The following is a 23,502-nucleotide window of genomic DNA, read 5'->3' as shown; positions in this document are numbered from 1 at the left end:
TCTCGACCTAGGAACCGATCGGCCAATCCGGGTCAAGAGTAGATCTGGCTAAACCAACAAGCAACCAACAGGGTATAGGTGCTGTGGCTGAAGAATCACTATGGTGCGCAAGCCCCGGCAATCCTGAAGAACAGACGCTTGCCGGCGACCTAATTGATCTCGAGACAGAACTGGGAGATCCCATAGATTTTAAGACAGATCCGGGAGACCTCATAGATCTCCATACAGATCTGAACGATCTCATAGATCTCAATACAGATCTTGGTGATCTCATAGATCTCTCAACAGTTCTCGAATCAATCCCACCGGTTACTCTGAATCAGAGTATACAAGCTGGTGAATCTTCGGGGATTCCGTCAGAGAATGAACCGGAGGCGGGTCCAGAGGATGTAATTGTCTGCCACCTTAGTACCAGTTCCATGGCCTTTATACCTATGTCATCAGGAGGCCATTCCGGAGAATCCGGAAGTGAAGGCTTAGGGGAATTTCCTCTAAGCCTGCCTGATACTGTAGGGCAGGAGAAAAGCTCTATGCTTAGCCCAGAAAATCCTGGGTCTGCCCCCACAAAACCTGGATGCGGTTTCCCAGGATAGGCGGCTTGCTAAGCATAAGAACATGGCTTTAGAGCTGTTAGGTCAAGGTGACCCATTGATACAGCTAGATTTCTGTAATCCAGGATCAGTCCATACTGGTATAGCCAATATGCACTTGTCCTACTGCATTTCAGCAGGATTCCCTTCCTGGTAGGGACAGCCAGTGGTACTGCCTGACACCCGGCAGAGGAGGCTATGGGATCCTGGGATTAGCAGACTTCCCAAGATGAAATCCTTGGGGAACCCTGACTTGGATCAGGGATTACTTCGGAGATAGATTATCTCTGAGGAAAATACCCGGAGATTGTCCGGGAGACTAAGAGCAATTCTGTCAGGCGTTGTGATCTGGTCATTAGGGCAACCGCCTAGATTAAGTTAGGTTTTTGGTTTCCGGCGGTCAATTAAATATTGCCCATTAAAAAATTCTCCCTTCTATGAGGGAATGTTCAGGCAAAAAATAGTATTCATTCGCCAAATTCCCAATGTGTTTTGGCCATTTTTGGATACTAAACTGGTGTTGTTTTGGCTTTCAAATTTGATGTTATATGGCCTATCGGATCATTTTGATCCACACTTGTTTTAAGTTTTCGGACCCTGTGTTCTTGGGGGAAGGTTTAAAAAAAAAAAAAAAAATATGCTCTCCAGTGGAAATTTATGGAGGGTACGACGGGAAATAGTCGCTCCAAATTGGGTGGCAGAATTTTGTCCACATTTTTTTTATCATTTTTGAAAATATGACCAAAATTTTTCAAAACGGGGGGGGGGGGCTGTAGCAGCGAGCTATTTCCCTACCCCTCCTCCAATCTATATTGTGACGTCACCGACCATGCTGCGGTGGATTTAACTTATATGGCTGACTGGCAGAACTTGAACTTGGACAACGCTCCTAAGAAGTCATATTTTGCCTGGTGAGTTTGTCGATCCCACCCCTATTTATTTACATAATTCTAATCATCGAGCAGTGGTGTTCATTTATTGACCCCAGCTGCTTTAGACATGTCTGGAGGTGTCTTTCCAAGGACCATTATTCGTATCGCCCAAATGTTCTTTGTGAAACAGTTGAGCGATATGTCGTTCTTACGTAGAACGGTTCTACGAAAGACCCTTTCATGCAACAGGCCCCTGTTCTCCGGGCCTGCTGTAAGGTAAGAAGACTTGACCTTTTTAGAGGTCAACTGCGCAGGGTATAATACGCGCCGTCTTTGGCCTGGTTCTGATCACGAACACTACACCTTTTGAAGCCATACCGTATTCTCACAGTCAGCGAGTCATAGATCTCTCCAGCTCCACGTGTTAGCCCGTTGCAGCTAATAGAATCTCGTTCAACAGCAAGACTTCGACGATTTAAGGTAAGTTTTATTGATTCAGTATTATTAATCAATGCTTACCGGTATTAGTAAGTTTGTATTTGTAGAAAAGAACGAGCGTAAGGAATAACTTATAAAGTTTATAAGGTATATATAATACTTATAAAGTTTCCAACTCCAAGTGGTTTCATTTGCCAATCAGGGTTCCCACAGTCTTGGAAAAGCCTGGAAAAATGTGTGGTCATGCCATGGAAATTAAAGGTAAATGCTAGTTTTGGTAACGATATCAAAATGAGTTCGTACAGAATCCAATGAAATGACCACCAAAGTGTCTGTTTGTATAAATAAAACGCATGTGCCAAAGGATTCTGGAAGAAATTGTGTAATTGCTGAGAAATCAGCAAATAAGCACAGGATTCGGGTAGAGCGTCGGGCCCGACGCTCAAAGCAATAATTATACACTGTCCCACGTGCGCTTATCTGTGTTGGGGAAGTTCAGTCTGAACATTATTCAGCGTAGATTTCAAGATTTCACAAAGTTCAGTTTATGTAACTGTACCAGATATAGATCCTCGATGATATACTGACAATTAAGCCTGGTTTTACAGACTTTCTCATGAAATCAGTGTTTACTGCAACTACTGGAATTTCTCTTTAAGTCAGGGAAAAGTCAGGGAATTTAGAAAATCAGTTGTGAAAAGTCATGGAATTGCATTTACCTCTTGGCTATGGCAACTTTCCAGTTTGTCGTTTCTCGCAACTCTCATACTTTGTGATCATACTCTGCTGCTATAATTGGTGTTCATGATTTCCATTTTTGCGAATTTTGTGACATCCCAAATTCTACATAACTCCCGGGACGCCACAGGAAGCCATGGAAAGCAGCAATTTAGTCATGGAGAAGTCATGGAATTCTGTTTTCAAATTTCTGTGGGAACCCTAATGTACTGTGTATTAATTATCTCTGTATTATCCAGTAACTTTATTATTATCCAGTAACCAATACTGAAAGCTTCAAAGGTATTTGAAACACCTGCTAACTCCTCCCCAACCTTATCCTCTACCCCTAGCTGCCCCCCCCCCCTCCTGCCCCTCCTCTCCTCTCCGACCCGCCCCCTCCCCCAGCTTCCCCAGTCCTCCTGATCATAATCATGGCACAATCATCATTCGCATCCTCCTCAATCATAATCATCCTCTTTCTTTTCGATCTCCTCAACTTTTACTCCACGTCGATCTCTTTCTCCTCATTATCTTCCTCATCATCTTACTCCTCGACCCCCTTCTCCCTCGTTTTGTCCCTTCTTTTCCACTTTTTTCCTCCTACTCGTTCTCATCTTCATGGTAGTTCCTCATGTTCTCATCCTGTTCCATCTCCATCTTACGCTTCCTCTTCCTCCTTCACTTCCTCTTCCTCCTTCACTTCCTCTTCATCCCCTTTCTTCTCCATGTTCTCATTCTGTTCTGCTCCTACCCTCTACATATTATATCCACACCAGTTTGGTTGGGGTCCAACACCAGATAGGTGTTTATTCAACACCAATTAGTATTAAGACGGCGTCGGTTTGATTCCAAACTGGCGTTCTTTTAATACTACTCTGGTGTGGAAATATTTAGATTCCGGGCTGGTGTTTAACAAATCAACACCGGTGTTTTTGCAATACATATACATTTTCTTGGCATCCTAAAACGTTGTCAGGTGGTTTCCTGACATAGAAACATATATTGTGTGTATACCCTACATGCTTATAAAATGCTTCCTTTATATGTTCCGAATAACGAATTTACGAATAAATCACTAAGAAAACAGATAATGTGACACACCCACTTATTATTTTACAACTCGTGTATTCCTTCCGAACTCCATGTTCAAATATCAAATTTGCTTTATTTCATTTTCACAGAACGAAATAAAATGGCTGCAAATGAAACTTATACAAACAATATAAATTGAAGTAGGTACAATGTATGATATTCATGATATGGTCGAGTCACCGTCACGAGGTACATGTATTTTACCTGGGATTCGGATTGTTTGCTTTCACTACATTCCCTGCATTCTGAACCATTCTGAACCAAGGAAACCTAAACCGGGGGGGGGGGTGTTACACCCACAAATGTAATAATCGCCCACAAATGTAATAACGCCCACAAATGTAATAACACTTTACCCACAAATGTAATAACGCCCACAAATGTAATAACACTTTACCCACAAATGTAATAATTTTGATCGCCAACAAATGTAATAATGACTTTACCCACAAATGTAATAAATTTGAAGGGGTTTTTGGCGAATCCGTTCTAAACTGAAATCCTATAGTAATACGTTCATATAGCACAAAAGTGCACAAAAATAAAGAAAGTATAATATAATCCAAAGTCTTTTCTTCCAGACCCGGTTGTTTCAATAATTATAATTTAAGTTCAAAGTCTTTTTTCCAGACCAAGTTGTTAAAAAAAACTATAATATAAGTCCAAAGTCTTTTTTTCCAGACCCGGTTGTTTCAAAAATTAAAATATAAGTCCAAAGTCTTTTTCCAGACCCGGTTGTTTAAAAAATTATAATATAAGTTCAAAGTCTTTTTTCCAGACCCGGTTGTTAAAGATCCAGACCGGACCCGAAAATGAAATTGATAAATTATATACCAATCGAAAGCTTATAAGCTACTAAATACACCAAGGTATGCTTTATGCATTTTCACCGCTTCCCAGCTGAGTATTTTGCTTAAGAATATTCCAATTATCGGGTTTCGAACCCCGCTTAGAAAATAGGCTTTATTGTGCTTTTCACCTGCCTCGAGACAGTGACGTCACGTTGTGTAAGAAGCGTCGTGATTCCATAGGTTTGTACACAGAAAAACTGGGTGATTTTTTTGCTTTCCAGATAACGCATTTTATTCTCTTCACTTCTATCACAGAGGGATATCACATATATTTTTACCCACAAGCTTGAATTTATGAAATCTGCAGTTTTGAACTAGTTTTTGCCATATTTTATTTCCTGCTTATTTGGCGCAGATTTCAATTCTATCTGCATTTAGATTATGTATAACAACTTTTCCTGACATAGCAATTTAGGCCCAATAAGAGCCAACCAAAGAAATCACAAAAAAGGTAGTGAATAGTTGTAGGTTTACAACAATTTGAACAGTGAATAATTTTGAGTGCCATTTTCATCTGAAAACGGAAAAAAAATGGATTCATAACATGGAAATGGAAGAAAATACCCAATGCTTTTGTACACAAACCTATGGAATCACAACCCTCCTGACACAACGTGACGTCATCATTTCCAGGCGACGTGGGGGTGCTCAATCGAAGCGTACTTTGGAGGAGCAGTTTCTTTGATTTTTATTTAATATTTTTAACTATTGGAAGGAGATATATGTAATATTTTTGGTATATTCGTATTGTATGAATCATTACCTTTATTTTTATATTTGATTGTTTTTACACCGGTCAGGGTCTTTAAAAAAGAATTATAATATAAGTCCAAAGTCTTTTTTCCAGACCCGGTTATTTCAAAAATTATAATATAAGTCCAAACTAAGATATGATAATGATATTCTAGTGGAATAAAAATGAGAATTGAGCTTAGTCTTTTTCCAGACCCAGTTAATTAAAACTGGTGGAATTAGCGTCTTTGTTGTTGTTTTCACTTATACGGCGCATATTGTGAATATATATGCGCTAAGAGTAAATTGAGAATCAAGCATAGTATTTTCTCCAGACCCGGTAACTAAAAAATAAAACCCTATAGTAATGTGTTCGTATAGCACAAATGTGTAAAGTCTTTTTTCCAGACCCGGTTAATTAAAAAATTATTATAAGTCCAATGTCTTTTTCCAGACCCGGTTGTTTCAAAAATTATAATATAATTTCAAAGTCTTTTTTCCAGATCCGGTTGCTTCAAAAATTATAATATAAGTCCAAACTAAAACAATAAAACTGTTGTTGTTGTTGTTGTTTTAGCTTATACGGCGCGTGTCATTCAGTAGTGAATATTTGCGCCAGACCTATGGTGTAGTCTTTGCTCCAGACTCAGTTATTTCAAAATAGGAAATTATAAGAAACAATAAAAACAAACAAACTATATCAACAAAGACCCCACAATATCATTGATGTTGAATAACGTTGTTATTGTTATTTTGAGTTTTTAGGTGCGTATCATTCAGATATGAACATTTACTCCTATGATTAATTTGTCGTTTTCGTGGTATGCGTTATCACAGGGTTTTAATAGTTTAGAAGATGCTGGGGTTAAGTTTTAAGATTAAAGTTTCGCTTAATTTGTATTTTTCAGAGAACTTGGGGTACAGACAACACTCTAAACCCAAGCATTTTAACTGGGCTTAATTTTGAAATTTGGTCTTAGTTTTTTTTTTTTCAATATTTCTTTATTTTTTAAATAACCTGGTCTAGACGAAAGACTAAGCATAATACTCGTGTTATTCCACAGGAATAAGAATATGACAAAGTCTTGTGTTTTTAAGACTGTTTGAATTATTTTTAAATGGGTCTGGAATACAGACAACGCTCTAAACATGTGCTTTTCTACATGGTCTTAATTTGGAGGATTGTTGGTTCTTAGATTCGTTGTTGGGGTTGGGTTTTATTGCTTTTTTATTCTTAAAATAACTGTGTCTGGAGGAAAGTCTACAATCGATCTTCATCTTCATGGCAAAAATAGTCAAATGTGACTGGTTGCCAAATAAAAATAAGAACCCCCCCCCCCCCCCCCGTTATTCCACAGTAATTAGATTATTGGGTATTCGTTTTAGAATATTTGTAAAAACTTTCTTTTTTTTCAAATAATAACCAAGTCTGGAGAAAGGGTGTTTGCTTTACCCATGCATTATTACAATGTTTTGTAGGGGTCTTAGTCTTATTTAAAAAAAAAACTGGGTGCGGGGTAAATACATATTTTTACACCCAGTAAGGGTGTAACTTTTGAAGATTGGTCTTAGATTTGAACTGTTGAAGTTTTTTTAATTAATTTTTTTCGAAATAACCGGGTCTGGAAAAAAGAGTACGTTTTAAAACTCATGTTATTCCAGAAGAATAAGAATATTATATAGTCTTACGTTAGAAGATTTTTTTTGGTAATTTTTTTTAATGATTAGGTCTGGAATAAAGACAATGCTCTAAACCTCTTTTTTAAAACAGGTTCTTAGGTTGAAGGATTGTTTGGTCTTAGATTTGGAATTTTCTTATTATTACTGTTAGCGTTATTTTGAAGAAAAAAAATAACTGGGTCTGGCTGAAAGACTATGCTATATGTCCATGTTATCCAGCATTAATAAGATTATGGGGTCTTTATAGTGTTTTTGTTGTTGTTGTATTGTTATTTATAATTTTCGAATAACAGGGTTTGGAGAAAAGACTAAGCTCGATTTTTATTTTTATTCCACTGGAATATCATTATGGTTTCTTAGTTTGGACTTATATTATAATTTTTTAAATAACTGGGTCTGGAAAAAAGACTTTGGACTTATGTTGTAATGTTTGAAACAACTGGTCTGGAAAAAGACTGGACTTATATTATAATGTTTGAAACAACCGGGTCTTGAAAAAAAGACTTAATTTAGACTTATGTCATAAATATTTAATTAACCAGGTCTGGAAAAAAGACTTTGCACTTTTGTGCTATATGAACGCATTACTATAAGGATTTAGTTTTTAGTTTTAAGTAACCGGGTGTGGAGAAAGACTACGCTTGATTCTCAATTTACTCTTAGCGCATATATTCACAATACGCACCGTGTAAGTTCAAACAACAACAAAGACATTAATTCCATCAGTTTTAATTAACTGGGTCTGGAGAAAAGACTAAGCTCGATTCTCATTTTCATTCCACTGGAATATCATTATCGTATCCTAGTTTGGATTTATTTTATATTTTTTTCAATAACCGTGTCTGGAAAAAAAGACTTTGGACTTATATTATAATTTTTTCAATAACCGTGTCTGGAAAAAAAGACTTTGGACTTATATTATAATTTTTTAAATAACCGGGTCTGGAAAAAAGACTTTAAATTATATTATAATTTTTGAATTAATCTGGTCTGGAAAAAAAGACTTTGCACTTTTGTGCTATATGAACGCATTACTATAGGATTTTAGTTTAGAACGGATTCGCCAAAAATCCCTTCAAATTTATTACATTTGTGGGTAAAGTCATTATTACATTTGTGGGCGATCAAAAATTATTACATTTGTGGGTAAAGTGTTATTACATTTGTGGGCGTTATTACATTTGTGGGTAAAGTGTTATTACATTTATGGGCGTTATTACATTTGTGGGCGTTATTACATTTGTGGGTGCAACACCGGGCACTCACATTGACGAGTGGATACCACGCGCGACCAAAAAAACACGTAAAAAGGATGTCTTTTTCAAGATAGGGCACGTTACGTACGTAACGTAATAAGGGTGTCAAAAACACTAAAATATTGAAAAAATGTATCTATTTTCGCTAGGAAAGCTACGTGTTTAGGGTCAAATTTGCGAGGGTCTAAAAAATTAAGACTAAAATGTTTTATAAAGGATGTACTTTTTGCCCCAAGAGTCAACGCTACGTGTTTAGAGTACGATTTGCGCGAGGTGTGGGCGTATTTAACCGAATGATGTAGGTGGGTAAAACCGACGTCCGTGACATAACAATAAAAATGTCGCTTTACTTTTTTAGGGGGTCAATTTAGGGAATACGTGCCAAGAGTTTTGTTTCCAATACTTGTTAAGGGTAGGGTTTCACACGCCAATACTTGTTAAGGGGTGCATTTTCAGAATATGAAAAATACGTGTTTAGGGTGCTTTTCGAGACCCCATGGTCGCGCATGGTATCCACTCGTCAATGGAAGTGCCCCCCGGCCGGACCTAAACCATGAATGCCAAACCCAGGCATGCCAAGCCCGGCTTATCCACGGGGCACGAGAGCACATGCCCCTTTTTAGCCAAAGGCATGACGTGCTCCTTCCTTTTATTGTAATAAACATTTTAATTTTAGTTTTAGAGAGAAAATTAACGATTTGGGGACGATAAGAATGTAACATTTTATGTAGCCCCCCCCCCCCCCGGTTCAGAAATTTTGGATACGCCCCTGTCTGGATATGATTACCACCACTCCAGCCGCAGACCCTGACCCCTAAATGATCACCTTTAGGCCTACTCTCAATATTAAACACATTATTAACGTTTCAATTATACTTTATGTTACATGCATTTTCTCGTATCAATTTATGAAAATTGAATCTATTATAATTCCATATAATAGGTATACAAATCCTGAAATTCTATAACACTTCGCAACTGCACAGTTACAGCGTAGACGATGCTGTACAGGGAGGGGTGAGAGCGACTAACAACCCTTCACCCCCCCCCCACCCCTTATCCCCATGGCATTTCAAGTTGTGAAAAATGTTAAAGAAACGGGGGAACAAGAAAAAATAAGTGAAAGGAAAATGAAAAAAAAATGAAAAGGGGGCATCAAAATACCATGGGTGATAAGTATCAAAGATTTAACTCTGCAAAAAATACTCAATCAGTAAGGACTTTAATTATAAAAACTGTCAGAAATATATTTGAGAACACCTACACTGCAAAATCTCTGGTGTTGATTCAACACCAGCCCGGAATCTATATATGTCCACACCAGAGAAGTATTGAAACAACACCAGTTTGGAATCAAATCGATGCTGTTTTACTAATTGGTGTTGTATAAACACCTATCTGGTGTTAGACCAAAACGAAACTGGTGTTGTTTAACACTTCCCGGTGTGGACATATATAGATTCCGGGCTGGTGTTAAATCAACACCAGAGTTTTTGCAGTGTATACACTGAAAACCTGATCCACACTTGTGTTCACATTTTGTCTCTTACTAATCTAGTAAAAATGTGAACATATTATGCCCCTCATGCTTTTGTCAGGCCCTGGGAAGCGGGGGTGCTGAAGCACCCAATATTTGGCTGGGAGGTGATGCATTGTTCATTCACTATAAGCAGCACCCCCTAGAAATCTGGAAAGTTTGCTAAATAGCAGAAATTTAACCAAAGTCACCCGGCTTTTGTCATATTTTTTCCTGGACCAAAATCACCTTTTGTAGTTAAACTTTTGGGGGGCTTGTCAAATTTAAACCAGCATCCCACCTGTGGAAAATAATCGTTCCCAGGGCCTTGTCTTTTGTGTTAAATATTTCAGACTTACCGTCTCAATTCTCTCTCTTTCTTTTTTGTTTTTCCTTTACTACAAGATGTCTGATTCAAAACCCTTCCGGGTCATCATGTGGTGTGTACCACGTTCGATATCGACTGCCATCGCCAAGTGTTTCAGTTTTATTGATAACACAGAGGTAAGAATTAATACAATGAAGCTTGTGATGATGATGATGATGAGAATAGTAATTATGATAAAGGTGATGGTGGTGGTGGTGGTAATGACGATGATGATGATGATGTTGATGGTGATGACGATGAAGAAAGGGGTATTAAATTAAAAATTAAAAAAGGGACGAATGGGGAAAAAAAAAGAAAAAGAAAACGAAAAAGACGAATATTAATGACAATAACAGCCATGACGATTATTATACGTGTTGATTTTGATGATATAAATAATTTTAAAAAACGATAAAAAATAATGATAAAGACCGTAATTATATTGACAATGTAATTGTCAGGTTATCCAAATGATATAAAGGTGAGGGAAATGCTTTATTTGGATTCACTCGCAGCTTGAGATGTCAACTCTCGTTTATTTTTTATATAGGCCTATCAATGAAAACAGTAATGATTTGCGGATGTTTATTATTTAGAATAGGTTCAACAAAATATGCTTTACTCAAGAAAATGTATTATTAATCTCAAAAGATAAAATAAAGTGGAAATGCCTCTTCATATCAAAAGTCAAATAAACCATTCATTATCTCCATTCAACATGTTTAAGGTATGGTTTGAGCCCTACTGTCTAGCCTTCTTTCAAGACTTTATATTGAAAGGAATGGGCGTTCCTCTTCCGAGGAGCTGTGGTGATTTTGACCCGGAGGCGTTCTCAGGTCCATTAAAAGCCATGATGAAAGGCTCTCCCATGGAACATGTTTTCTTGCCAGAAAAGATGGACGTGTCACTAATGTTGTAAGTATATTTCAAAGCAATTTTAAACAGTTACAGTTAAAATAAATTTCTTCAACTGAATGGTTTAGTTAATATCCGAATCTCGGTACTTTAGATACTATATAATATAATATTGATCATGGAAATTTCGAATACAAGACCGAAAACATAGTGAACTGAATGGAACATTCAAATTTCAAAAGATCGATGCGCATGCTCAGTCCTGATGTATGTAACCTTGATCTCTGAGCATGAGCAGGGGTAGCTGTTTATCTCATAGTGTCCGACCTATTTTCGAAAGCTTCCTATCATATCACATCAACCTTTTATTATCGTATAAGACGAAGCCACGAGAAAGAGACAATTACCCAATCTCTAAACCACCTTTCAACACTATTGCTCTAATTCCTTCTTTCCCGATTAAAAGGTTGTATTACTTATTTTGTTTAATGCATGTCCAGATCCTAAAGTTAAAAGTGGCAAATAATTGTTCTTAAGTACCAACATTGGGTTGATATTAAGTTGTTAATTACTGCCAATATTTAACTAACGCAAGACATGATATTTTGTCAAAAAAAGTTTTATTCAGAGAGTATGTCACTCCTGCAACACAATTTCATACATCTTATAGCCAATTTGCAGGAAATTTTATGATTTTCATGGGTAATATGCATATTTTGGCGGCCATATTGGATTTTGCCAATTTGCGGAAAATGCTCAAGGTTACACGAGTGGCATCATTAAGATTCGTAATCAGCAGCCTCGAATTGACGAGAAACCATCCAAAAATATTGTATATATGAAAAAACAAGGTTATGCCTCTTCTATTCTGGACTATATGACGTTTATAAATCATCAACTCAAATCAATTATGCCACTGGCACAAGAGACAGGCTCTTCTATAATTCATGAAAACCACGATTGGCAAATTTAACAAACCAAACATTGAAGATATTAGGCCTAAGATTTCACTGAAAGATTTATTTAGAACATTAATTTCAACCATCTGTCAAGGTCTCTACTCACCAGATGGCCATCGATCTGAATTTGAGGAATAAGTGCCGGTATTATTCTTGCATTTTGTATAAAGACTCGCGGCGGTCAACTGAATTGGGAACGAGATCACTGGGTTGATTTTCTGTCCGAAATTATTGATACACAGTAAATATATCTTTGAAAAAAAATGTTTAAAAACTTTGTTTAAGCACGTCACTCTAACAGCTATTTGGGTAATATTGTTTAAAAGATGTACCCTGCATTCTTCTTTTTCTTTCTTCTTATTCTTCTTATTCTTTTTCTTCTTATTATTATTTTTTTCATCATTCTTCTTCTTTTTCTTCATCATCATCATCTTCTTCTTCTTCGTCGTCGTCTTCCTCTTTCTCCTTCTTCGTCGTCGTCTTCTTCTTCATCATCATCATCATCTTCTTCTTTTTCTTTTCTTCTCTTTCTTTTTCTTTTTTTCTTGTTCTCCCCCCCCCCCCCCCCTCTTCCTCGTAAAAATGTTCAACGAGTAAATATCATACAAGATTTCAATAAACGCAGTACTTACTATTACGATCCTCGATTTTCAAAGGGTATTGAAATTATTATTTTCCTTCTGATTTCCAGAGTTTTTTTTTATATTATTCTTGAATTTTCTAGGCGCGATGGGATAAGGCAACAGCTTGAAAGTCAACCAGACAAACCTACATTCATCAAGGACATGGCGTATGGCGTCACAGGGTACCTAGATCTCTTACCCAAGAAAGAGGCAGGTTACAAACACACGTTTCTGATCCGTGATCCTGAGCGGATGTTCCCTTCCTGGAGAACCCTTCTGATAACTCAGGTTGCCGAGATGCCAATGCCGGGAAGGAAACATGTCGACCCTGCTACCTTCGACATGACCACAGATGTGCCATTCATGATGCCAGGCTACACCTACAAATGTCAATATGACCTCTGGAAGCACGTCAAGGAGAACTTTGACCCAAACCCTGTGGTCATTGATGTCGACGAACTGTTGGCCAATCCTGCGGAGATGCTTCCGAAGTACTTCAAAGCTTGTGGAATGCCCTGGGATGCTAAGTATCTCCAGTGGGATGCTAGCCCAGACATAGTGAAGACTTGGCGGTGTATATTTCCCATGTCCGGGACCGGAGCGGATGGCACTATACGTCTTGCCCACCAGATAGCCTTTGAAAGTTCTGAATTCCGAGCATCGAAACCAAAGCTTCCTCGATCAGAGATGACCCCGGACACAATCAAGGCTATAGACGCCACAGCAGACTACTACAAAGAAATGGCCGAAACAAGGATCAAAGCTTAAGAAAATTCAAATGCATGATGAAAACATACTTTTTGTATTGCTGCCGGGATAATGATGAAATGTTTATTTTCAGTTGTACTATTATAGAAATTTTATTCTATGAACATGGTGAAATTAATTACATCAGGAAACGAACAGAGTGTAATATTAAAGTCACACAAGGAAACCGCCCCCAGACCGATAATGACCAAAGCTGGAAAAAACGTACACAGTAAAAAAAACAATAAAATGAAAAGCACGTCGTTTAAGCCTGTCACTCTAACAACAAGTTGTTTTAACATTTTTTTGTAATCGTTTAAACTTTTTAAATGACCCCCCATATGTTCAGATACACTCTTAAAAATGTTGGGCAACATACTGTTCACACAACAATTGGTTAAAACTTTATCCAATTCTGGGTAGTTTGAAACCAATAATGTGTGCTCAGGGTGAAAACTACCAGAGTTTGATATTTTTTAACCAATTGTTGTGTGGACAGTATGTTGCCCAACATCTTAAGAGTGTAATCATCTAGTCATGTCTACTTATAGGGAAAATATGGGGTTACGAGATCTCGGATCCCGTCATGTCGACACCACGTGGGAGAGATGATCATATGACAATATCTTGGATCTCGTGGTGTCTACTTTCTCTTATTTTTGTTGTCGCTTATTCGTTTTATTTTGATATTTGTGGATTACTTGTTTTGAGTTTGGTTTCTGTGTCCGTCTCAATTTTTGTATAGAGTTGTATATATAGTTTGTTTATAATTAGTATTGAAACTAATTTTAGGGGCTTGCCTTCTCTACAAGCTTTTGCTTTTCTTGGCAAGTCCCTCCGTTCATTTCTTGTTTCTTTTCATTGATAAAATTACTGCAACAAATTGTAGTTTTGTTTAATTTATATTCAACATTTGTTACGAAATTTCATTGATTTGTCTGTATTATCGATTATATTGAATATGTATTGTTACTTTGATTATATTTTGAAACAAATTGTTGAACGGAAATAAAATCTAAATCTAAATCTACAACCTGTGGGGATCACATGACAAGATCTCGGATCTCGTCATGTCTACATTCCGTGGGAGATATGATGAGATGCCATGATCTTTTATAGATCTCGCCATGGATACATCCCATGGGAGAGATGATCAGATGACATGATCTTATAGATCTCGCCATGGATACATCCCGTGGGAGATATGATGAGATGCCATGATCTTATAGATCTCGCCATGGATACATCCCGTGGGAGAGATGATCAGATGACATGATCTTATAGATCTCGCCATGGATACATCCCGTGTGAGAGATGATCAGATGACAAGATCTTATAGATCTCGCCATGGATACATCCCGTGGGAGAGATGATCAGATGACAAGATCTTATAGATCTCGCCATGGATACATCCCGTGGGAGATATGATGAGATGCCATGATCTTATAGATCTCGCCATGGATACATCCCGTGGGAGATATGATGAGATGCCATGATCTTATAGATCTCGCCATGGATACATCCCGTGGGAGATAATGAGATGCCATGATCTTATAGATCTCGCCATGGATACATCCCGTGGGAGATAATGAGATGCCATGATCTTATAGATCTCGCCATGGATACATCCCGTGGGAGATAATGAGATGCCATGATCTTATAGATCTCGCCATGGATACATCCCGTGGGAGATAATGAGATGCCATGATCTTATAGATCTCGCCATGGATACATTCCGTGGGAGATAATGAGATGCCATGATCTTATAGATCTCGCCATGGATACATCCCGTGGGAGATAATGAGATGCCATGATCTTATAGATCTCGCCATGGATACATCCCGTGGGAGATAATGAGATGCCATGATCTTATAGATCTCGCCATGGATACATCCCGTGGGAGATAATGAGATGCCATGATCTTATAGATCTCGCCATGGATACATCCCGTGGGAGAGATGATCAGATGACAAGATCTTTGATTCATATACATCCCGTGGGAGAGATGATCAGATGACAAGATCTTTTGATTCATATACATCCCGTGAGAGAGATGATCAGATGACAAGATCTTTGATTCATGATCTTGTAGACATGACGAGATGATTATCTGAACATCGGGGTGGCACTTTTATTCTTCCATACTATTGTCTGCTTTCTGTGTGTGATCTTTATGTATATAAATCTTCAAATACTGGTGCATTCTAGAATATCGCTTGACGATCATTTTGATACAGAGTAGCTTGTCGTAGATTTGTGTTCTGTGATGTAGAAGACACGATATATTATCATTTTAATGCGTTATTTCATCTGTAAATATGTGGCAACGAGGTTTAAGAACTTATATTAAATTAGCAAAAAGCATAATTTTGTATTGTCACATGGACAAAATCATGATATTGAATGTATTACATGTGTTAAAATTATATGACTAAAAAATTATTGTCTGATTGAGTACTTTGTAATTCACAGTTAAGTTGGGCTTGCTGTGTGGAGGGAGGGGTGGGGAGGAAGCAGGGTCCGCGGAAAGTGTGTGGGCTTAACCATGCCAAAAAAATCACAATCAGGGGATCATTTTTTCCGTTTTTGTCCACGGTTTGGGAAAAAGAAGGGGCTGAAGTCCACCCCCCCCCCTCCCCGGTTTTGCGGTCCCTGGGAAGAGAGGGGAAGAGAAAGGGAGACTGAGAGAGAGGGGGAATAAGGAGAGAAGGCAGGGCAGCGTCGGAGCCAAGGGAGAAAGGGTACGGGAGAGGGGGGAAACAAACACGGAGAGAGAGGGGGGCTGTAGGCGGGTCAGGGAGGAAGAGAATCCGAAGAAAAGAAGAGGTTGGAGAAAGAGGGAAAATGAAAAGAGGTTAAGAATTTAAAGAGACGAGGATTAGTCAAAAGAAAAGCGTCAGAAACAGAGCAAAATTGAAGAATGTAAGGAGACTTACGTAGATGGGAAACGCAAAATAAAGCATAACTGGGCATCTCCCCTTTTAGACAGCCTAGGACAACACCCCCGGATATTTCACCTGAAATAAAAAAAAAAACACCCACTAGCGTACCTACGGGGGGGGGCAGGGGGGCAGACTGCCCCCTGACGAGCCACAACCCATACAAAAAACATATCCCTGCCCCCCCTGACGAGCTTGAAATACCTTTTTTGCCCCCCCCCCTAACGAGCTTGAAGACCTTTTTTTTTTTTTTTTTTTTTGCTTTTCAATTTTTTGGGCGGCCGATTTTGCCCCCCCCCCCCTGTGGAAAATCCTAGGTACGCCACTGAAAACACCTATAGAACAATTCTAACAGGAGCACACGATCCTTCAATTTGAAGGCAATTGGGATGTCAACGAGGAAGTTTTCCTCGTGGAAAGTTGTCCGAGAACCAAACGTAGATACAAATATGGTCGAGGTGCATTTTTCATATTATTCAGGAATGCTTTATCCACGCCATTATTTAGATCGTTTTCTTGATTTTTAGATCTAGGTCAGACTATCCAACTATCTTTAGATAGTCGTATTCATTGGTGAATATTTTCGTTAGAAACTATACGTGTTATACAATTCGGCGTTTATACTAAACACACTTATCACAATTATTAAATCATGATCGAGGATACGAAACACATTGGATCCTTGCCAACAACATTTAATTATGTGCCCCATGCCCCCATCTTTGATCCAATCAATCATAACTCTATGGAAATCCATCAGTGTCATATTTTTTTTCTACAGGAAATTTGCAAAATGTCCTTTGTAAACAAAGGCGAACACACCAAATTGTCAAGAAAACAATTAATTCATGAATATACATCACAATTTAGAAAACGTTTCGAACTAACATAAATTTTAGATGTCGATGTTGCTGGCCATCCAGAATTGTGATTGATCGGATCAATCGCAATTCTATGTAAGGAGCCCTGGAGTCGAGTCGACGAATATACGTGCATGTTCTCAGACAGGTCATATAATAAAGAAAGAGGACTGTATGTGCTTCACGCCCCTGATCCTTATGAATAACAGACCCATGACCACACAGTGCAGAGCATCAATTCTAAGCCTGCAGTCACACCAACGATACCGACTACAAACCAACCGATGGTGAGTCATTGGAAATAACGTAAAAGCTTCGATCGATCTGGAGTCAGTTTCCTCGGTGCGACTGTAGCATAAGGCTCAGGTTTTAAGAAGTTGGACAAACATTCTTCCCGCATGCATCCATTGTACTTGGGATGAATGCAGGTGCACTGATGCGGAGAATTCGTCTTGTCATCGTGGATGAAGAAGCGTCATCGCGAAACGGGGAAACCGTTCAAGATTTAGATTCAAATGACCATTTCTGCTTAAACTAACGAGATCGTATAGGTGTATCGACGAAGCCCCGAGGTATCACAAGTGAGTATATAAGTGAATACTGTATATTGTCGAGTTATGATACACACGGGGAATTTTTTTTCTCGATATTTGTGAGTTGTGACACATGGAAAGGATCGAACTGATTTTTAACTCATAGCAAACTGGAGGTATACTAGGCATATCATGTGATATGCTTTGGCAGTATAATTTTGTTGTTTTACTCGAGATGTCCCAATGATACATTGATTCGTATACTGCATGAACTCGAGTTTAATTTGGTATAAGGTTGTATAAGGTTGTGGTTGTGGGTAGTGAATTGTAACAAAAAAAATCATCCAGTACACAGGTTGCAATTTATCAGCTGATTTAACATTAATGACTTTCATGACTGTCTAGGAATGATAGCAGAACAGTTTTCTTCCCCCAATTCAAGCATAAGAAAATAACACGATAAATATGAGAAATATATAATGTCACTAAGATTTTGCCTATTTGGGACTTCCCATATATTAAAATTAAGCAAAATGCTAATGGCCTAAGCTGGGAATTAGTGTTGGTGTCTCCATAGTTAAAATCGATTTCACAATTAATGCCGGCCACTGAGTTTTATAGATTGCTCCCCAGGGAGTGGAAATTGTGCACTTTTCGTGCGGGATTGAAATGAATCCAATGACCGGTGTAATAATATGCTGTAACGCGCAAGTTGAGCCATTCTGGGAAAAGCGCTTTATAAAAATTGGCTATTATTATTATTATTATAGATTCTTAATATGTCAAAGATTGCATAGAGAGTTATGAAAATGAGCATAAAACCATTTAACTATTGCATTTTTTTTAGCAATAAATTTATTGAACTCTCCTATAATATTGTAAGATATTGATTTTTGTCATTCCCAGATTATCTTTATCCCATCAACATCCCCCCCCACACACACACACAAAGGAAGGCCTAATTTGATTTATTTTCGTTTAACATGTTTAATGTTCTCATAAGCTCAAATCGTATAGATTATATCTAAACTTATTATGCTATGTTTATATGAAAATGAAATGAAAATATATATATGAAAATGTATGAAATGAAAGAAAAAATATATATATACGATTATATGTTTGACCCTTTTTTATTCTTTGTCTTATTATCAGGCTGTAGCTATGTCTGCTGAGAGAAAGCCATTCCGAGTGATAATGTGGTGCGTTCCACGGTCTATATCAACAGCACTGACAAAGTGTTTCAGCTGGATTGATAATACAAAGGTATTTATTTCATAATCATTCTGTGATTTTTCTTTATCTACCCCTCATTATTGTTATTCTATCAATACCGTAGAGGTACAAGTTATATTGTTAACACCGTAATCATTATGGGCTATTCTTTAGTTTGATTGTTTAAAGTTTGTGCAGAATGCACCCAAGGTAAAGGATTGTTACTTCCCATCCTGATCTGACAAAATATCTCATAAAATCGCACCTCATGGACATAACTCTGTTTCACAAATAATTAAGCGATTATTGATGTATTACTGATATACCATGGATACGATACACTTTGATATTATTTCTTTATGTTATCATTGTATTATTGTGAAACAAAAATGTTCATGCCAAGTGAACGAAGTCTATTTATAAATTCAAATCAGAAAGGGTTACTTTTAATCGCTATTTAAACAAATTAAACTCAAGCTGCTCTTCTGATTGGTTAACTGTTTGAACAGAAAGAGAGAGGGGAGAGAGAAAAAAAAATCTGATTTGGTAGACCAAGTAAAGGAAGAGAGAATGAGAGAGATGAAAGATGACGAGAAAGACAACAAGCTGAAGAATTTTTGGTTTTGTTTACTGACTCATTACTGTAACAATTTTGTGATTTTTTTTTCTTTTGATACATTGTATAATTTGGAAATATAAAGGTTCAATGAAGCATAAATTACAAAAAGACAAAAAGAAGGAGAGGTTTATTTAGTGAGAAATCGAAAAAAGTTAATGAAGGGAAATCGAAAAAAAAATAAGAAAGAAATGGGAGAGAGAAAGAGGAATGCTTTTTCTCGTCTCCCAAAGTATGTGAGTGTGACGGGGATAGTAATTCCAAGGGATTCCAAGTAACATACCATTGCGTTATATTGTTTGGATGGAACATAGTTCTTACATTTTATATCTAAATCACGTCTCAGACGCCGTATTAGTCTATCTTCATTTGTCATAACGATTCAATTTCTTGTAGATATGGTTTGAGCCTTACTGCCTCGCCTTCATTCAAGACTATGCCATGAAGTCCATGGGTGTTACGTTGCCAGCCAAAGCTGCCGATCTTAGTCCGGATTTCGTCTCACAGCTAAACGCTGCTACGAAAGGAACTCCTCTGGAAAACAGACTGAAACCAGAGGTGATGGATCTATCAATATTACTGTAAGTGTATTGGTGTATTATTATATTCGAGTTTTTCTTTTGATTCAATCAACTTTAAGAACGAAAGGAATAAAGTGACGTGGGTTTTATGTTATTGTCCTATTATTTTTGTAATATAGTAGCTGTTTGAATATTATTGTCGTGGTTGAATAGATTGATTGAATAAAGTAGTAGTTGGGGAAAAGATGTTTATTTACACAACAAAACTGTGGTGTTGACCTGTAACTCTGGTGTTTAATCAGGGGCGGACCCAGGATTTGCCGAGAGGAGGGGGGGCACAATTTTGACAAGCAGAGAAAGTCCTCACTTGAGTATGGACGACATATTCCCATTACAAATATTTAATATGTGCTGTGTCTTTAAAAAGGGGACACACTTGTGTAAGAACGGCATATTTACATTTAAAAAAATGATTATGGCTCTCAGGGGAGGGGCATGGGCCGGATGTGCCCCCCCCCCCCCCCGATCCGCCACAGTATTAATAGATTTAGGGTTTTAGTTCGACACCAGCGCAAGGGCAATTAGGGTCTAATCACAACCCCTTTGGCTGTTATTTTTACACTCTTTAGTGATTATGTCCAAAGTCTATAGGGTGTAATTTTCACACATTGGGATGTTGTTCACTCGGGACACCTAACTGGTTAAGATTTGTCTACCTACTTTTTAAAGTGTAGGGTATTACGCTTAAGTCTTTCCAGTTGATAAAGTACAACACTTGCATGAATATATATCTCGTCCTCTTTCAGGTTGTCGAAATGAATTGTGTTTGAAAATAATGCAGTAAATTTCAGTAAACAAGTCTATTGACTTGACTAAGTCTTTGAAGGTTTTGAAGATCTGAAAACAATACCATATTATCTTGGTGACTTTCATGAGGCTGTTCCTAAACAACTTTAGAAACGATTTCCAAGCGGAAACAATATTCGCAGCATTTTTCGCTGTAGCAGCACAAGGACTGAAGGGGGAAAGGACGTGAACAAAAGAAATGAAAGAAAAACAAAAACAAAAGGAATGTGTTGTGGACACAAAATGTTAATTTTCACTGGTAAAAATTATACAAGAGGCTTTCAGTTTCAGTCGTTTAGAGCTTATTTATGCACACTTTAAAATACTTGGTTTTCGCCTCCTCAATAATTTTGATTATTACGCGATCACTCATGACCAGGACCTTACTGACCTTTCATCAACCTTCCCCCCCCCCCTTTCCTCCCTATCTTTTTCTCCCTCTTCCTCTGTCTTTCTCTCTTTCTTTACAGACGAGATGGGGTTCGGGAGCAGCTGGATTCCTTACCTGATGACCAATCGGTCTTTGTGAAAGACATGGCGTACGGAGTCACCAACTTCCTGGACCTTCTCCCGAGTAAAGAATCGGGCTTCAAACACACTTTCCTAATCCGTGACCCGGAAAGAGTTTTCCCGTCCTGGAGAAACCTCCTTATGGCTCAGATGAAGAGACTTCCGCTTCCGGGTCAGAAGCCCATAGACGAATCAACCTTCGATATGACCACAGATCCTGGTTTCATGATGCCTGGATACACCTACAAGTGCCAGTACGACCTCTGGCGGCATGTCAAAGAACACTTTGACCCGGAACCGGTAGTGATTGATATTGATGAGCTGGTGGCCAACCCCAAGCAACTCCTACCGAAGTACTTTGAAGCTTGTGGAATGCCGTGGGATGAGAGTCTCTTATCCTGGGACGCGAGCCCAACGGTAGCCCGGGAATGGAGGACTCTGTACCCGATGGGTTTTGGTGAGAGCGTGACCTATCAGAGAGCGTTGGCGTCGACTTCTTTTCAACCGTCCCGACCGAAACTGCAAAGGTCGGACATGACACCTGATGCAATCAAGGCAATCGACGAAACTGCGGACTTCTACAAGGAAATGGCGGCAAGTCGAATCACTTTTGATTAAACTATCAGACCTTCTAACATGTCTAAAGCGTGGTCTACTCAACCTGCAAGAGATTGAACATAGATCTTTGACTGCAGTAATACTTAATAAGCGTTTTCAAAGTGGCGTCTCTTGGGAATTAGGCGCCATATTTTATGCCTGTGGTACATTAGATTATAAACTTTCTTGTCATTTTTTGTTTGTTTTCGTTTTTTCTTCGTCTTCTTATGCGTGGAATGGTATACAAATTCAGCATTAAATATTGTAGATCTCGATCGGAATCAGTAGAACATATCGAAGGCGGAGGATACTGCCACAAAAAGACCAATGTTTCGGTTATTAAATTCAAACGCTATTTCATTGCAGTTTCGAATAACATAAAAATATCCCGTTAGTCTGTGAGTTTGCGCAACTTGCTGCCGAGTAGACTGCATTGCCTAAGGAAAACAGGCACCGCGCCACCATCTTCGCTACACGACAGACGTGTTTGTTTGAACAGGCAGTCGCTCATAGTGGCAGCTATAACTTAGCATCTTGTATGTGGGTGAGAGTTGTTTGTAACAGACGAGAAATGGGGGAACCAGTTTTGCTGCTTTTAGGTCCATTTTCCTCTTGAAGGAGGAGTACTAATTTCCAGTCTCCACGCCCTTTCTATCCCTCCGAGGATGTTCTAGCTGGTCCGCATTAGTAACATTCCGAGATAACCGGTCCCCTTTTATTCGGGAACGGTATCCAGAACAAGAAGCTCCATTGAACATTCATACCCGTACGACCAATACGACAACCATTCAACGAGGAGAGCTTCTTCGAGGTTACAAGACGTCGACACGATCCATGAACTGTTCCACTTAATGACAAGAGAGGACGATAGTTAAGAACTCTCGCGAGCCGTATATTCGAGGGAAGTTTCCTTCAACGATTTATTCAAATCCGTGATCACTTTAGTGCAAGTTAATCGAATTATTTTAAACAACATTGCCGATTTAAGTAAATTAATGAGAAAACAGTGTTGATTCATTTCACATTATGCAAACTCAAATAATAATGTGAGAACATACATTGTAGAGATACAGTAATAAATAATTGGATTTCACCTTTTATTTACAATATACTACTGAACAGATTATTTTGCTATGTCTTGACTAATTTTGGAGAATGGGAGACGGCAGTCTTTTTTAAGGATAACCTAAAATGGAGTTCCCTCAACGCTTGTTCTCCTAAATCTACCTTATTCCAAAACATTGCATTTTTAGCAATGATATCGCTGATCCTCGAGTAGTTCCGGAGACCCTCATTTTAAAATCAAAGTTTAGTTCCCTATTTACGTTTTTGGTGCGGCACATAGGTATTATTTTACTATTCGAGTACCCCTCCCCAGGATACCACCCTTTTGCCTCAATCTTACTTCATTTATTGATTGTAATAATGATAATGCTATTTAGTTATTGCAAGTGTAATATGATACATATTTTGTTATTGCATTGACTTAATTATTTTGATCAAACTATATTTTTTTTGTGATTTGTATTTTGTTGGAAATAAATGAAATGAAATTTAACTTTTCCTG

At 38.1% G+C, this 23,502-nt stretch overlaps 2 protein-coding genes across 3 annotated transcripts; both read left to right on the top strand.

The window, feature by feature from the left end:
- The first annotated feature begins 1,361 nt into the window (after positions 1–1,361).
- LOC129281780 (uncharacterized) lies at positions 1,362–15,731 on the top strand. 2 transcript variants are annotated; one of them, XM_064113077.1, is made up of 4 exons: positions 1,362–1,501; positions 10,153–10,251; positions 10,842–11,029; positions 12,653–15,731. In XM_064113077.1, exons 2-4 carry the CDS (start codon positions 10,153–10,155, stop codon positions 13,317–13,319), a joined length of 954 nt encoding a protein of 317 aa, XP_063969147.1. In that variant the 5' UTR covers positions 1,362–1,501; the 3' UTR covers positions 13,320–15,731. The 2 variants fall into 2 exon arrangements, with proteins under 2 accessions (XP_063969147.1, XP_063969146.1); XM_064113076.1 differs by lacking the exon at positions 1,362–1,501 and adding an exon at positions 1,586–1,942.
- A 1,779-nt stretch (positions 15,732–17,510) lies between these two features.
- Positions 17,511–23,493, top strand: LOC129282016 (uncharacterized). The gene is made up of 4 exons (XM_054917946.2): positions 17,511–17,678; positions 18,786–18,896; positions 19,858–20,042; positions 21,299–23,493. The coding sequence occupies exons 2-4, from the start codon at positions 18,795–18,797 to the stop codon at positions 21,954–21,956; spliced, it is 945 nt and encodes a 314-aa protein (XP_054773921.2). The 5' UTR covers positions 17,511–17,678; positions 18,786–18,794; the 3' UTR covers positions 21,957–23,493.
- The last annotated feature ends 9 nt before the right edge of the window (positions 23,494–23,502 follow it).

This window comes from Lytechinus pictus, chromosome 18 (assembly GCF_037042905.1).
Source record: "Lytechinus pictus isolate F3 Inbred chromosome 18, Lp3.0, whole genome shotgun sequence".
Classification (NCBI taxonomy): Eukaryota; Metazoa; Echinodermata; class Echinoidea; order Temnopleuroida; family Toxopneustidae; genus Lytechinus; species Lytechinus pictus.
This window is presented reverse-complemented; position numbering and strand designations above follow the sequence as displayed.

Coding starts and splice junctions, on each gene's coding strand:
- LOC129281780 (XM_064113077.1), top strand. CDS start 10,153: ATGTCTGATTCAAAACCCTTCCGGGTCATCATGTGGTGTGTACCACGT. Junction 10,252..10,841: donor GTTTTATTGATAACACAGAG/GTAAGAATTAAT, acceptor AACATGTTTAAG/GTATGGTTTGAGCCCTACTG. Junction 11,030..12,652: donor ATGGACGTGTCACTAATGTT/GTAAGTATATTT, acceptor TGAATTTTCTAG/GCGCGATGGGATAAGGCAAC.
- LOC129282016 (XM_054917946.2), top strand. CDS start 18,795: ATGTCTGCTGAGAGAAAGCCATTCCGAGTGATAATGTGGTGCGTTCCA. Junction 18,897..19,857: donor GCTGGATTGATAATACAAAG/GTATTTATTTCA, acceptor AATTTCTTGTAG/ATATGGTTTGAGCCTTACTG. Junction 20,043..21,298: donor ATGGATCTATCAATATTACT/GTAAGTGTATTG, acceptor CTTTCTTTACAG/ACGAGATGGGGTTCGGGAGC.